Consider the following 16,662-nt stretch of genomic DNA (forward strand, 5'->3'; position numbering starts at 1 on the left):
GAAGATACATTTAGGTTCTTCTAAATCAAAGACTAGACAAGTCTATTATGCAATTTCAGGGGTGATTGAGTTGAGAGTATCTTACCCCCTCCTGACCTGAAACTGTAGGACAAAGCCTACCAATGGGCGGAGTTAGGTAGGAGGTAAACAGTAGCTTACCTCCTGACCTGAAACTGTAGGACAAAGCCTACCAATGGGCGGAGTTAGGTAGGAGGTAAACAAGTAGCTTACCTCCTGACCTGAAACTGTAGGACAAAGCCTACCAATGGGCGGAGTTAGGTAGGAGGTAAACAGTAGCTTACCTCCTGACCTGAAACTGTAGGACAAAGCCTACCAATGGGCGGAGTTAGGTAGGAGGTAAACAGTAGCTTACCTCCTGACCTGAAACTGTAGGACAAAGCCTACCAATGGGCGGAGTTAGGTAGGAGGTAAACAGTAGCTTACCTCCTGACCTGAAACTGTAGGACAAAGCCTACCAATGGGCGGAGTTAGGTAGGAGGTAAACAGTAGCTTACCTCCTGACCTGAAACTGTAGGACAAAGCCTACCAATGGGCGGAGTTAGGTAGGAGGTAAACAGTAGCTTACCTCCTGACCTGAAACTGTAGGACAAAGCCTACCAATGGGCGGAGTTAGGTAGGAGGTTAACAGTAGCTTACCTCCTGACCTGAAACTGTTGGACAAAACCTACTAATGGGCGGAGTTAGGTAGGAGGTTAACAGTAGCTTACCTCCTGACCTGAAACTGTAGGACAAAGCCTACCAATGGGCGGAGTTAGGTAGGAGGTAAACAGTAGCTTACCTCCTGACCTGAAACTGTAGGACAAAGCCTACTAATGGGCGGAGTTAGGTAGGAGGTTAACAGTAGCTTACCTCCTGACCTGAAACTGTAGGACAAAGCCTAACCAATGGGCGGAGTTAGGTAGGAGGTTAAACAGTAGCTTACCTCCTGACCTGAAACTGTAGGACAAAGCCTACTAATGGGCGGAGTTAGGTAGGAGGTAAACAGTAGCTTACCTCCTGACCTGAAACTGTAGGACAAAGCCTGCCAATGGGCGGAGTTAGGTAGGAGGTAAACAGTAGCTTACCTCCTGACCTGAAACTGTAGGACAAAGCCTACTAATGGGCGGAGTTAGGTAGGAGGTTAACAGTAGCTTACCTCCTGACCTGAAACTGTAGGACAAAGCCTGCCAATGGGCGGAGTTAGGTAGGAGGTAAACAGTAGCTTACCTCCTGACCTGAAACTGTAGGACAAAGCCTACTAATGGGCGGAGTTAGGTAGGAGGTAAACAGTAGCTTACCTCCTCATCATCTTCATTTTTATCATTCAACCAAGATTAGGATGAAAGATTTTATGTAAAAGATAGGATAACAAATGGGCAATATGTACAATTGAAAAAGATCTTTATTTAAATCTTTTGGATGTATGCTTAGTTAAGTCTTTTTCTTGAAATGAAAAAGTCATCTGCTGACAATTTAACAGAATTAAAAAACCACTGTACAGTTGGACATTCTACATTAAACCATAGTGACATACAAGATTTTATGATGATAAATATATTGATAACCAAAACATCAGCACATTTACAGTTCCTGTTTTACATTAGTTATCTCCCCTTGCTGGAAGGTGTCGATTGTGACTTTATCATATCTTGATCAAAACTCATGTCAGATTTTTATTCCAACTATGACATTATGATAGCAAACGCATGAAGTCAAAATCAATACCTTCCTACAAGGGCAGATAACTCTTTATATACATAGACAGAATATTGGAAGTTGACACATACAATATCGGAAACTGGAACATTAGCAGGATCTTTTTGTTGCTTAAAACATCAGCTGACACTGATGCTTTAAGAACCAAAAAGTTCAACAATTATAACCTTCATAACACTGTCAAAATAATTTGCTATTACCATGGCCAAACATGCTGATATTGTTTGTAGTTTTACTGTTTGTAAGTGCTTTATTGTATGTTAATTGTGTCAGTAATGTCTGGCTAGCGTGACTGATGTGAGATGTGTTTCCAGGATTACAACAGATGGCTATGTCTGGACCTGGACCGGGGCCACACCCCTCCATGAAGTACCAGGAGCACCCCGGGGGCGACACTTTCTCCGACTTTGTTTCGCTGGTATGTCAGGAGGCTCAAAACTCACAGGGACAGGTGTGTATAACATAACTAGGTAGCCGTGACCTACTTTTTATTATTGGCATATATTAGTAATTCAGGTCATGGTATAAAACTGATATATAACAGTAAATTACTGGGAACAGCGACAAGGGAGGTCAAGATTTGGACTCTCTTGTCCTGTTAATTCACAACCAAAAACAAACAGCTGAAATAAGCTGCATGAAAACTGTATGTAACACATTTGACAAAAAGAAAATTTGCTGCCAGAATATAACAAATTCTAACTTCTCAATTACAATACTGAATGCAAGAAAAAAATACAAACGAATACAAGTCCAAATGCTTAGTTGCTGACCTTACTTAACCATAGATGAAATGACTATAGCCATTGTGGTTTTATGATTCTAATTGGCCTATAAAAGTAAGTGATTTTTAGAATTTCATCAGATTTTTTTTAAGAATGTTAGGATGTCAAGATAATCATTGAATAAGACATTTTGTATTGCTCGCATCAATTATAGAGACCATAGTCAGGATTTCACAGAGAACTTTGTTGTGATTGCAAAAAAATGAATCAGCAAAATAACAAGTTATTGGTAAATTTATACAATATTTTGTTCATACTCAACCATTAAATTGTGTTTTAATGAAATCTAATTATTTCATTTTAATAAAAATAATGATGTTTTTGAATTGCCAAAATAGTTTAACAGTTTTTCAATGTTTTGGTTTTTTGAGAAATTAGAAAATTTGTCAAATATTTTGGCAGCGATCTAAAAAGGGAATGCATGTTTGTGAGAGCAATTTAATACCTGTTTAAAGTTTACAATGTTGAATTTGCTTGCATCATCATACATTTTTTCCTTGAATAGAAGCCTGGGGTGCTACGATTTTTTGAGACGGCCTTTAATTCAGCAACGTTACGAGACCAGGCTTCTAGTCACGGCAACATGGTAGCTATAATGGTCAAACCTTATAGTGACCACACCTTTTAGTGAATGGCCTGCCTATGATGACCATCTCCCTGGTGGAATTCAGACCACTGCTTTGAAAATGACCAAGTCTGGCATATGATACAACGATCCTCGTTAATTTGTATAATTAAGTTCTAAAAAATTCAATAATTTTGCTTGTTGAATTCTCTATTATAAGGTATCTGTGTTATGACTGGTCATTTGAGACAGATTCTGATTTCATTTGGTCAATACCTTGGTCATTATTGACAAGTTTTCACAAAGTTTTGGCTGATTTACCAACTTGCTGTGTATTTCTAACGTTTGCTCATTCTCCTACTTTAGCTCCATCACATCCAGTGTTCCATCGTTATACAGAATAGGTTAACTACCCAATAACACACATCCTCTCTACAATGTCACTTCCATTGTTTGTACTGCTGTGATACAGATTTTCAAATCTTACATTGCAATCTATAAGTGTTAAAAGTTGGAGTGAGAAACTTGTAAAATTACTTTTAATATAATTTTTTTTAAAAAGGTATATTTCTACCTATATCTATGTATACTATGTTTTTTGTTACGTAAACCCAATCATGCTTAATACACTATAAGTATCTAAGATTATTCATCTCGTTCATTGCAGGGCGATGAACACATTCATGTAAGTTAATGTAAAGGGAGACAACTCTTTGTACAAATTAGTTGTGTGATTTCCTAGTCAGTGTTTACATAATGCTTGAGAATGAAACTTTTTGTTTGTTAGTTGTTGTTTTTTTTTTTAAGATCATTGACAAAATAAAAACCAATGAATTCTGTTAACCTAGATCTCATTTCTAAATTGCTTTAGTTTGCTCTTTCTTTCTGTATTTCATCTATGCCCTTTAAATCTGATGAAGAGAAAAATACAGTGTATAGTGTCCTTGTTTTTACTGAATTTATGTTGATTTTGTGTGATTTCTAGTAAAAGCTCCTATGTTGTACCTTAGTTGATGCCTGTGCTAGACTTTATTGGTGCAGAGATTTCTTTAAACCTTTATCAATTCTTCCAATCTTCATTTTCCATTATCATCATCTTATGTGACCAACATACAGCGAAATAAACAAAACCCGCAAAACCTTTATCTTACTCCAGCATGTAATTTCGTCATGTACTGGTCAGAGTTCAAATGTACCTTTGGGGCAAATGAATTAATCATATAAAAGTTGTTTTCAGAAAATAGTTCATGCCATTATGATTTAAAATAAACACATGAGCTATGGTCAGTATCGCCCCAGTCCTAAAACCATTTGATGCTATTTAAAGAATCATTGTTTATGTAGTTTTCTTTTTGTGTTATTATTAGCTAATTCTTCAGTAATAACACATCAAATATATACCCGGCCTTGTTTATTACATTGTATGTGTTATTATTAGCTAATTCTTCAGTAATAACACATCAAATATATACCCGGCCTTGTTTATTACATTGTATGTGTTATTATTAGCTAATTCTTCAGTAATAACACATCAAATATATACCCGGCCTTGTTTATTACATTGTATGTGTTATTATTAGCTAATTCTTCAGTAATAACACATCAAATATTATACCCGGCCTTGTTTATTACATTGTATGTGTTATTATTAGCTAATTCTTCAGTATTAACACATCAAATATATATACCCGGCCTTGTTTATTACATTGTATGTGTTATTATTAGCTAATTCTTCAGTAATAACACATCAAATATATACCCGGCCTTGTTTATTACATTGTATGTGTTATTATTAGCTAATTCTTCAGTAATAACACATCAAATATATACCCGGCCTTGTTTATTACATTGTATGTGTTATTATTAGCTAATTCTTCAGTAATAACACATCAAATATATACCCGGCCTTGTTTATTACATTGTATGTGTTATTATTAGCTAATTCTTCAGTAATAACACATCAAATATATACCCGGCCTTGTTTATTACATTGTATGTGTTATTATTAGCTAATTCTTCAGTAATAACACATCAAATATATACCCGGCCTTGTTTATTACATTGTATGGAAGGAAAACTTGCTAATACCTTACTGCTTTTTATCTGTTTTTGTTTGTATATTAGAAATGATTAACATGAAGTGTATTAAATACTATGCTGTATATAATGGTAGAACTTGACGCTGTAATTAGACTTGCCAATTAAGAGATCTCATATTGTACATTAATCAGATAAGATAGATTATGAAACTCCTGTAAGTATTAAAATGTAAAAAAATTATAATAATTTACCCCTTTATTTTCACTTGCATCAAATTGCACACACACTGCTATTTATGAATGCAGAATAAGATGAGACGATAGAAGGATGAATGCCCAGTAGTAGCCTATATATATATAAGCATCAGAGAGTAGTTGTGATGTGTTGTCGGGGTTGTAGACAATGTACTTTTTCTGTTTCTAGTCTAACTCATCAACGCCTCCTATGAAAAGCCCCACCAAACTTCCACACTTCTTTTCGCCTGGGATGCTTCCCCCACCCCCACCGCCGCCACCAAATTTGGCGCGACCTGTGGCCATTCTGCGGACATCGGATGGACAACAAGTGGTCAGTGCCAGTGGTCAGCAGTGCCCCTACACCTTTAACATCAACTGTGTCTAGTGAGTAAACACATTCAGTATTTATATAACACCATCAACTGTGTCTAGTGAGTAAACACATTCAGTATTTATATAACACCATCAACAGTGTCTAGTGAGTAAACACATTCAGTATTTATATAACACCATCAACTGTGTCTAGTGAGTAAACACATTCAGTATTTATATAACACCATCAACAGTGTCTAGTGAGTGAACACATACAGTATTTATATAACACCATCAACTGTGTCTAGTGAGTAAACACATTCAGTATTTTATATAATCACCATCAACTGTGTCTAGTGAGTAAACACATTCAGTGTGTACATAACACCATCAACTGTGTCTAGTGAGTAAACACATTCAGTATTTATATATAACACCATCAACTGTGTCTAGTGAGTAAACACATTCAGTATTTATATAACACCATCAACGTGTCTAGTGAGTAAACACATTCAGTATTTATATAACACCATCAACTGTGTCTAGTGAGTAAAACACATTCAGTATAACACCATCAACAGTGTCTAGTGAGTAAACACATTCAGTATTTATATATCACCATCAACTGTGTCTAGTGAGTAAACACATTCAGTATTTATATAACACCATCAACTGTGTCTAGTGAGTAAACACATTCAGTATTTATATAACACCATCAACTGTGTCTAGTGAGTAAACACATTCAGTATTTATATAACACCATCAACTGTGTCTAGTGAGTAAACACATTCAGTATTTATATAACTCAAGTGTCTAGTGAGTAAACACATTCAGTATTTATATAACACCATCAACTGTGTCTAGTGAGTAAACACATTCAGTATTTATATAACACCATCAACTGTGTCTAGTGAGTAAACACATTCAGTATTTATATAACACCATCAACTGTGTCTAGTGAGTAAACACATTCTATTTACCTACTGAGGAAACACATTCATATTTATATAACACCATCAACTGTGTCTAGTGAGTAAACACATTCAGTATTTATATAACACCATCAACTGTGTCTAGTGAGTAAACACATTCAGTATATAACACCATCAACTGTGTCTAGTGAGTAAACACATTCAGTATTTATATAACACCATCAACGTGTCTAGTGAGTAAACACATTCAGTATTTACATATCACCATCAACTGTGTCTAGTGAGTAAACACATTCAGTATTTACTATCACCATCAACTGTGTCTAGTGAGTAAACACATTCAGTATTTAATATCACCTCAACGTGTCTAGTGAGTAAACACATTCAGTATTACATAACACCAACAACTGTGGCTAGTGAGTAAACACATTCCCTATTTATATAACACCATCAACTGTGTCTAGTGAGTAAACACATTCAGTATTTACATAACACCAGAATGATCTGCTCTTTTTGGTATGTATTGATTGTGACGTCATCATTTTGTAGGAAAAAAGAAAGAGATGATCTTACGATTAAATATATATATATATAAAAAAATACATGAGTAGATTCCAAATGCTTTTAGAAACATATTTTACAGATTAATATTAAAGGGACAATTCACTAATTCTTTTACATAATCAATAAGCAAAATAGGGCATAAATGTATTGTTCTACATTTCTTATGAAACATATAACATAAAATATTGACAAATTCCACGTCATTGTTTAGTATTTTAATTAATATCGTTGAAATATCAAATCGTTGATCAATACGTTAAAGCAGGTACAATATGGACGCTGTACCCATACCAGAGCCAAAGTCACACACGTTAAAACAAATAAACTACATAAGCACCGAGACGGTGATAAAATGATTTTTAGGCAAGACAATTCACCTAATAAGGTAAACACACTACTGTCAGAGCGATTTGAGCAGTTCTAGACAAAAGTTGCATTACTCTACGAGCAAGGGACAGGGTTCGGTATACAAGAAGTTCGACCACAATGTGTAATGGCGGAAGCGAGCGAGTTTGAACATCTACACACATGTCACAACCATGGGCTTTTCAGGCATATCACAGTAAAACTGACTGATGTAATTTCCATTAGAACTGGGTTTTTTCTGATATATGTACAAATTTTAACGTTCTCTTAGACTGAATTATCCCTTTAAGAAATTCTAAAAAAAAAACCAAAAAAAACCAATATCACTATAATATGATTACAAAATGGCTTTAAAATAGCATCAGGTTGATGGTCGTTTGATAATCAACGTTCATAGTGCTGTAGAAATTATAACAGTGAACTATCAAGTCTAATTTCAGTTGTATGCTATTAATGTTTTTGTTTTCCTTAACCTATCACTACTGAAGGGAAGTGATGGGTTTCAAATTACAGCTGTTAACAAATGTTTCACTTCAAAAGTTTGCAGAAATTATTTCCTGATTCTTTGGATTTTATATTTGATGTGATGCTTTGTTATTAACAGGTTCAACAAATAATAACAATTCGAGTCAGGGCATCAGCTCGTCGCCTGGAACACCCCCGTTTAACCGTACTATAATGTCCAGTCCATTCTCTGTACTGACGCGGCCTGAACATGCTTTTGCACACATACACCCGCAAGGACATCAGGTAAATTGGAAACTGTTTGTCAGTTAAATGTAATAAACAGTCATGGAAAGACTTCTACAATGAAATTGGTGAAAGAATTCTGGTATAAGGAAATTATTTAGTTGATGAAATTTCATTTGAGTACCGCATTTTGATGTGGTTTTTCAGTAAAACAAAAGGATTTCATATGTCACTTAATCAATACATAGTCCGAATTTTATCAAGGGTATTTCAAATCCAAATATGATAAGCCACAGAAAACCAGTACTGTATAGAGATGAGAGGGTAAATTCACTCACTCACATATATCATAAAGGTTCAAAATTTACATTGTAGCCAAAAAATTAAAATTGATCTTGGAGCTTTTTGGACTTGTCATACAGCTTTGATATAGCTCTGTCATGTCATCAAGTGACTAGAAAATATAAAAATATCAATGAGTGTTTTCTTTACTCTTAAATCAAGATTGACAATATCATAATACGGCGGTAATATTTGTTGTAGGTGTTTTCTTACCCCAGTCTTAGCCCTGTGAACGCCCTCAGTGGTGTAATCAGCCCGACCACTCTGAGTCTAATAGCTTCTCCAGTGGCCACACCCAGAACCACCCCGCGGTCAACACCCATACCCCGGTGGACCACGCCATTCATACCCCTCGATGAGGGTATGGATTATAATATGCTGGCCAACATCATGCATGGCGTCAACAACGACGAACCTCTACTGAACGAAGGTAAGATAGATTGTACTACCTTTGTTTACTTACACTAATAGAGGATCTTACGTGAATGGCGTGTGATATGTTTAATACATTTTAGCCACAACTAACAGATTATATTTATCACATAAATAGTTATGCCATCTAGTTATGTGATAAATAGAGTCTGTCAAAGAATTGATTAGAATTTGTTTTTTCTCATGAATTTTAATTCATTTAGATAAAAAAGCCTAAAGGTAAACAATGATGAAATTTAGGTTGAATTACAATTCACATGATGTGTTTTAAAATAAATTTCTTATATATTTTCAAACAAAGATAAAATGATTTTTTAATTAGAGTTAGCCCCCTTTCCATTCAAACCAATTAACTTGATAAACATTGATAAGTATTAATACTTTACAATCATAAAATTATGGGTGAAAATAGAAATAGTTTATTTCTACTGGAATAATTCTAGTTATTGGATTAAATTCTATACACCAATATGTACTAAAGTCTCGGATACTTTATAGATATAAATATAAATAGCCACAAGATTGATTGATTGAAATAGGATAGTAAGTCCATCAATTAATCAAGTACTATGGTTATAACCAAACAAGCTAACAGGGAAATCCTCAAAGATTCTGACAGTGACAAGCTGGAGAAATAAACATGTAGTTGGCAGTGTCATTCATGTCTAACAGGGAAATCCTCAAAGTTTCTGACAGTGACAAGCTGGAGAAATAAACATGTAGTTGGCAGTGTCATTCATGTCTAACAGGGAAATCCTCAAAGATTCTGACAATGACAAGCTGGAGAAATAAACATGTAGTTGGCAGTGTCATTCATGTCATGTTTCTAGTTATGTATAAAATAACCAATGTTTTGCCATTACAGAGCGCTATTTCCCAGGAGATGGAATGGAGGGCTCTGGAAATGGTCATTCTGGGCCACCCGGACCCTCACACTCAGGACAAGCTCCACCCCCGGCACCGCCCACCCCAGTGGCCAACACCCCAAAACAGACACAGAACCAACAGACTTGACAGGGGGAAACGAGGGGGTGGGGCATGTGAGCCCCACCCTCAAACCCTGCTTTGCTTGGCTGTGATAGCAGACTACTATTAAACTTCCTGTATCCACCGATTATGTCACCTTGACCTCGAAAATTATATGTGTGACATTGAAAAGTACATGTTGTTACAAATTTATACACAAAAATACTATTCTAAGAAATTACTACAGAAGGATACAGATATTGTTATGAATGACAGGTTAACAGAACTTCAAATCTCTAGCTATGGTGTATACCATGTACTCAAAGTCTCATCATGTGATCAATTGTAGGCTAAATTTCCAGACTTGACCATACCACAGATTTCATTAGAATCTATCAGCTAGTTACACCAAATGACGTGCCAGGAATGTGGACCTGAGCGAGTTAGGCTATACATGTGATAAACGTATCGGCCTGGAGAATTTGTGTTTACTTGTCTTTTTAACATGTCTGAACTGATTTTTACTCAAACAGCATTTTGAGATTTTACTGAGCTTTACCTTGTTTTAAATGTCTGTAGTATTATGGTTAGCATGTTTGTACATTGTCCAGTGTATTTATATGTAATCACTCAAGCCAAATACTTGTAAATGATTGTATGAGACTTTAAGTTATTACCGTTGTTTGGGGACAAGGTTCTCCTGATCTAAGTAACCATGCTGTACAGTTACATCAAGTTGTTGAATAATTCTTGAATTCCAAAAAGTACAAAAAAATACCTATGCAATTTGCATAAACAATTTTTTTTTATAATATGCCAGTATGAATTGTTTGATTTTCATTTCTTTTAACGATTTTAAAATATTTCCCCTCCAATGCGTAGTGAGACTCCCTATAATAGTACTAGTATTGTATGTTAATGATCAATTAATGTGAGTGATAATTATTACAATAATTGTTATGACCATATAAGGAAGAAGAGGCCTCTGTAAATAGTTGTTATTACGGACATCTGTTATGTTCTGTGTGCCCAGAACACTAGTGTTAGTGAAATGTTGTTCAAACTAGTCCTCCCCATCATCATCATTATCATCATTATCGTCATCATCGTCGTCGCCTTTCATCATTAACACCTAGTCCAAGTGCTACTCATTTTTTTTCTGTCAACCTATCTAGATGTAATGTTGTCATTATGAAGAAATACCCTTCAACTTTTTTCTTCATCTGTAAAAATCATCATCCATTTTTTATATAATGTATATTTGAACCATGTACCTCAAATAATTTTCTTTCATGTAATGAAACTACAAAATTCAGGATGGATCATGTGACCTTTGCTATTCTGACAACAAGAATGGCAGATTTCCTATGGTGTGTGGGCGACCAGACACAAACTGATGAAATTTATCTATAGCATGCATGGATGCTATAACTACCTCTCTGAAAAATAATGGAATAAAATTACAAACAGTTTCCAAGGTTACGAGAGTCTATTCTATGTATTTCAGTAGTCACTGATATTTCCTTTGATTATGATAATTTTGAAAGAAATTCTTTTAGATTTATTGAAGTCACAAACATTGTTCTAAAAGTTACTATAGGCAGATGCCATTAAAACATGGATGTTGATAAATATATTTTCTGTTCCTTCTGATGTTGTTAATGTATTGTGTTAATTGTAGAATGCTAGCAATAATTCTGGGACTATTCAGTCACGTATGTACAAACATGGATAGAATTGCCAAAAGTTTGATTTGATTTGATTTGGATTTTTTCTTCAATTCAGTAAAGATTACCAGACAAAATTTTTGAAAATGTAAATATTGAAACCAAGTTTTCTACCTCATGGAATAAATCTATGATATATGCCAAGCACAGTTGATGTTGATGTCAAATATGCAAAATCTCGTCGAGATATTGACGGTGGTTCCACTCACTTTTTGGAATATTTGACCTTGAAACTTATTGATTATTTAAAAATAGAAAATAGTTTTTGTTCTGCTTGTAATGATTTCTTTCTCAGCAATAATGGAAAATAATGCCTGGTGATTTCTGTACCGATGGTTAATTATGTATAATAAGACTGTATGTGTATATAACTACTAGAGAGTCTTTCACAGTTTTAGTTATTGAGTTATCTTCCCTTGTACTGGTCAACGATGTAACGTTGTGTTCACCAATATGGTTGTTTTCAAGCCATTCTGTGACATATTTTGTCATGCAAGTGTGTGTGTATTTATGTGTGAATAGACAAGAAAAGGGACAAAGATTATTTTTCAACAGCAAAATTTTAAGTTTTGAAGGTGATCCGTGAAGAAAGTCAGTTAGAAATCTTTGCCAGGAGGGAATTTTTATGATTAAAAATTTGGTATTTAAATTTGCAATTTTCATTAAATATTGAAGGGAAAAATATCTGATCTGTTTTCAAAAGATTTATAAGGAAAAGGAAGTGACATCAGTATAGTTTGTTTTGGTCAAATTTCATCAATTTGTTATTTCTAATCTAAACCGAGTCATTTAGTCAGTCTTGACCTTGGTTTGACCTCGATCACAAAGCAGCTTACTAGGCCAGTGTAAAAATAAATCCAGAAAATCCTAAATCTTGATTTTATTTTTGTTTAGAATTAGAGACGAAGACGTCTACATTTGTAGATATTTAGAGTTTGTTGTTGGCTCCTATACTTGAAGTCCCTGTACGTTAGGCGAGAACACATGTTGGTGTAGAGTTGTCTACCCTTTGCTTTGTTAAATGGCATCTACATTATAAGTTGTTTTGTTGTGAACCCTGGGTTCAAGGAGTTGAATTGTGATAATGTTATTTCCATGTCATCCTGAAATCCTCGCTAACATGCTTGTCGCATATTTAATTTATTTTTATCACTCATCCTTATTATTTATTATAACGTTATAACATTAATGAACAAATGATTTTAATTGTGAGAACTGTGACTGATATTGAACTTTTGTTGTCACACAGTTATGTATTCTGTGTAGTTATTTCTATTGTTTGTTGTCACCGCATCACGCAAACGACGCTACGTGAAACCTTCCAACTGTAAAACCTGTCGGCGGCCATGTTGTCACGCCAGTGAGGTATAGTTGTGGAGACCTTCCCTTGACACATGTTATATTATGTATGTCTTTGTAACCTTATGTTTGTGTGAATGGATGGGATTAAGTGTGTGAATTTTGGTCATGTGACTTGAAGAAATCGTGAGCGACATTAAAAGTCATGGTTACTCATAGTATTATTAAGTTCACTGTGGCCAAATCAGCAGTAACCAGGAGATTTTTCTTGCCATTGAAAGAGAACTAAGACTGTGTTAAACATCTGAGTGGGTGGTCCAGTCTGTCATATATATAACCCCAAATCCCAAACTCATAAGTGCTACCTGTATTCAACTTTGTTTTTGTTAAATTATTATTTTGATTGATTTCCCCCAGTAAATTTTTGACACACTGGACATTATGTGTACTGCTTGACATGATGGTCAGTGTGGTGTTGGGTCAAGTTCTTGTAAAACAAGATTTCGACACAGTATTTATGGGACGGGAACTAGTTTATATGAAACAGTATATAATCTTACATTGTTAAGTGGTGTATATCAAACTGGCATGTAATCAAAACAATGTGCACCTAGAAATTCACATGTTATATGTGTAGCACTCAAGTCTTCCACAAGTATCACCGTTAATTCCCACAAATATACTGTTCATTTCAAGGGTTGGATGTTGCTCTTTTATGTGTATTATTGCGTATCTAAAATATCGATGGCTCAATTCAATCTCTAGAACTTCGACGGTTTTCTCGATTCTGACCTTTCCATTGTCATTGGTAATTTGGTTTCCAAGCAACATAAACAAATTTTCGACTTGAAACTTTCTGCCAAAGATTGATACTCGTGTCTTTTGCATGGTGAACATGATAACACAAAATATTAAGTGCCAAATCTTCGTCATGTGTGATATTTCTGTTGTTGATGATGTTTTTGGAGAGAGAACATGAACTGACAACTGTGCTATACAATGATGTCCTTGCCCTTCGGTGTCTATGTATATTTGTGGTCGCTGTATTTATTCATCATCTTGCTGGTGTTATAATTTGATTTCCAGTTGATGTATATTTTTTTTTTTTGTGTTGCTTAGTTATTGTGGTCGGTGTGTATACTAGGTACTTGTACAGTTTTATTATAGTTTGTAAATAAGTTTGTATACATAGGTATTATTAATTTATTATTATAATTACTTTCCAAAGTAATGTTTTGATTGTGTACAGAATAGGCACATGTGTGCCGGTAAACGGGTGGGTTAACACGCTGGTCACGGACCTACAGCGTTGACGATCTGTGATTTCATTATAGTGTGGAAAGGTGAGACTCACACTGGTGACATATTCTCACAAGTTTTGTACGGTATGAATCAGAGAATGTGTCACTTTCTATATTATTATTTTTTGTTTGTTTGAAGTTTCATAACAGTTCTTCACTAAAAAGGTAATTTTATATAGTTGTTAAGTTTTATTCCTTCCAAAAAAGTTTTAAAAATGTAAAACAATAACACAAAATGCCCTCTTGTTTGCTGTTGGTGAAATTACTTCCCATGACGGCTGGAAGCTGCACATATAAAAGGTAATGAGGAAAATACCATAAAAATGCATTTAACGTTGATATATGTTATATATAATATATATATATATGCCTGGACTTTTGAATCTCATTTTCTTTTGTTGAGTACTAACGGTAGAATGGCAGTGGAAACAGAAAACAACTTATAATTCAATATCAATTCCCCTGACAGTTTTTTTAAAACGAATGTGGAAGGAATGAAATGGTATGGAAATTGCTGATGTGATTTTGGTTAAAGTGCCTCTCTTCTTACCAAAGACAAAAACTGTATTGCATTTTACAAAGAACAAATTTCAGATTTGTAAATTTGCCAACATGAGCAAGATATTGGTGGACCAAGTGTGGGGGAGTCATTCTTGGAAGAAATTGTTTCGAGATATGTTTTGCTTTTCGATATTCCAGGGGTGTTTTTGTACTGGAAGCTTAACAAGGCAATAATAAATAATAACAAAGAAACAAGTGATGGAAGACTACGGTCATCTATAAAGTATTTTGTTACTGTAGCAGCAGTGTCGCCATGGAAACCTATTTGGCAGTGATATGATGGCTTTACGTACCTAAAGCATTCCGACAGAGTATATTTATTTCCGACTGTAGCCAACTCGGCGAATGTAGAGGTAGCTACTCTTGTTATTCCTTGATATTAATGATCTAAACAAAGGGCCGGTCCTTTTGTAATTTTCTTCGCTGTCATTACGATGGAGTATGACCTTGACCTGACTGTCAATGTGTGACCTTCACCCTATTTGACATTTTTGTTAAGGTTGTAGTTGGTTACAATCGGAACGCTACAAATGGCTACTTTATAGAAAGAAACATTGACGATGATTTGCAGGAAAATTATGTGGCACCAATGTTCATCATTATAGAGACCAATACAACCGTCTCCCGTTAACCAATGCTTGTTTTATTGATTTTAGACGCTGACGCTCATATGTTGACTCCAGTCTATGCAATTTTGATACAGAGTTGCGATGTGTGCCGAGTGTGGATATATTTACACAAATTTCTTGTTTTACTATAGACATTGGAACATACAATGAGTTTTTGAGTTGAAATACTTTTTTTGTAATCAAAGTCTGTCCATCACTATGTTACTATAGCAACAGGAGAATGTAGCACAACTAAAGCCGTATAAGGCGATCGAGATGTGTGCGCAAATCTTTTTAAAGATTGCTTTTACTTCACTTAGCAATTTGTATCAAGTTCATATTTTGAGCTAAATAAACAAAAATCTGCATAAGATTGAAATCATGTTTTGTTGTCTTTTTTGACTAATTTATTTGAGCTGAGAATTTAAATTTTCTGTAGGAAGAAAACAGATGCTGTAACAGTCTCATACCGATGTACTTCCTTAAAACATGTTTAAAAATTTCAATAGTCTAGCAATGCAATCTAATTAAAATTAGACTTGTAATTCTGCTCCACTACGATAATCTACGTTACGCTCCAATACAAGATCTAACGATGCCCGTTTGGGGTCACCTCAGAATGACATCTGGTCTAGAATCGGAGCATCTCGGGACGTACACTTCTTAATGAATCAACCACACTGAAGATTCCGTAGGTGACACGCTGATTGGCTAACCATAGGGGTCATGCTGAGGTGACCCCGAACAGGGCTCTTAAATCTTGTATTGGAGCGTAATGTAGAGTATCATAGTGGAGCGGAACTACAAGTCTAATTTTAATTAGATTATCTAGCAATGCATCAACATTTCAATGTCAAAACAAGACAAAAAGACTAAAATATGTATATTCACAGTATCTTCATAAAATTTCTGAGGATAAAGTACCATATACCCTCGGTTATTTTTACTGGTCAAAATCTTCGTGATTAGAATTAAAATTGATAAAATTATAGCAATGACCTGTGAACTTGTAATTATAGCAATGACCTGTGAAATTGTGAAAATCCTAGCAATGACTTGTGAACTAGATAAAATTATAGCAATGACCTGTGAACTTGATAAAATTATAACAATGACCTGTGAACTTGATATAACTATAGCAATGACTTGTGAACTTGATAAAACTATACCAATGACCTGTGAAATTGTGAAAATCATAGCAATGACCTGTGAACTTGTGA

General features: G+C 34.8%; 1 protein-coding gene across 1 annotated transcript in view; it reads left to right on the forward strand.

The window, feature by feature from the left end:
• LOC138326007 (nuclear factor 1 X-type-like) overlaps positions 1 to 15,821 on the forward strand; it is an 88,691-nt gene extending 72,870 nt beyond the window's left edge. Inside the window, exons 9-13 of the mRNA XM_069272087.1 lie at positions 2,031 to 2,167; positions 5,530 to 5,683; positions 8,121 to 8,266; positions 8,750 to 8,978; positions 9,846 to 15,821. Of these exons, the coding sequence (XP_069128188.1) occupies positions 2,031 to 2,167; positions 5,530 to 5,683; positions 8,121 to 8,266; positions 8,750 to 8,978; positions 9,846 to 9,994 (815 nt within the window). The 3' untranslated portion in view covers positions 9,995 to 15,821. The remainder of the gene's footprint in view (positions 1 to 2,030; positions 2,168 to 5,529; positions 5,684 to 8,120; positions 8,267 to 8,749; positions 8,979 to 9,845) is intronic.
• The last annotated feature ends 841 nt before the right edge of the window (positions 15,822 to 16,662 follow it).

The sequence above is a fragment of the Argopecten irradians genome, chromosome 6, assembly GCF_041381155.1.
Source record: "Argopecten irradians isolate NY chromosome 6, Ai_NY, whole genome shotgun sequence".
Classification (NCBI taxonomy): domain Eukaryota; kingdom Metazoa; phylum Mollusca; class Bivalvia; order Pectinida; family Pectinidae; genus Argopecten; species Argopecten irradians.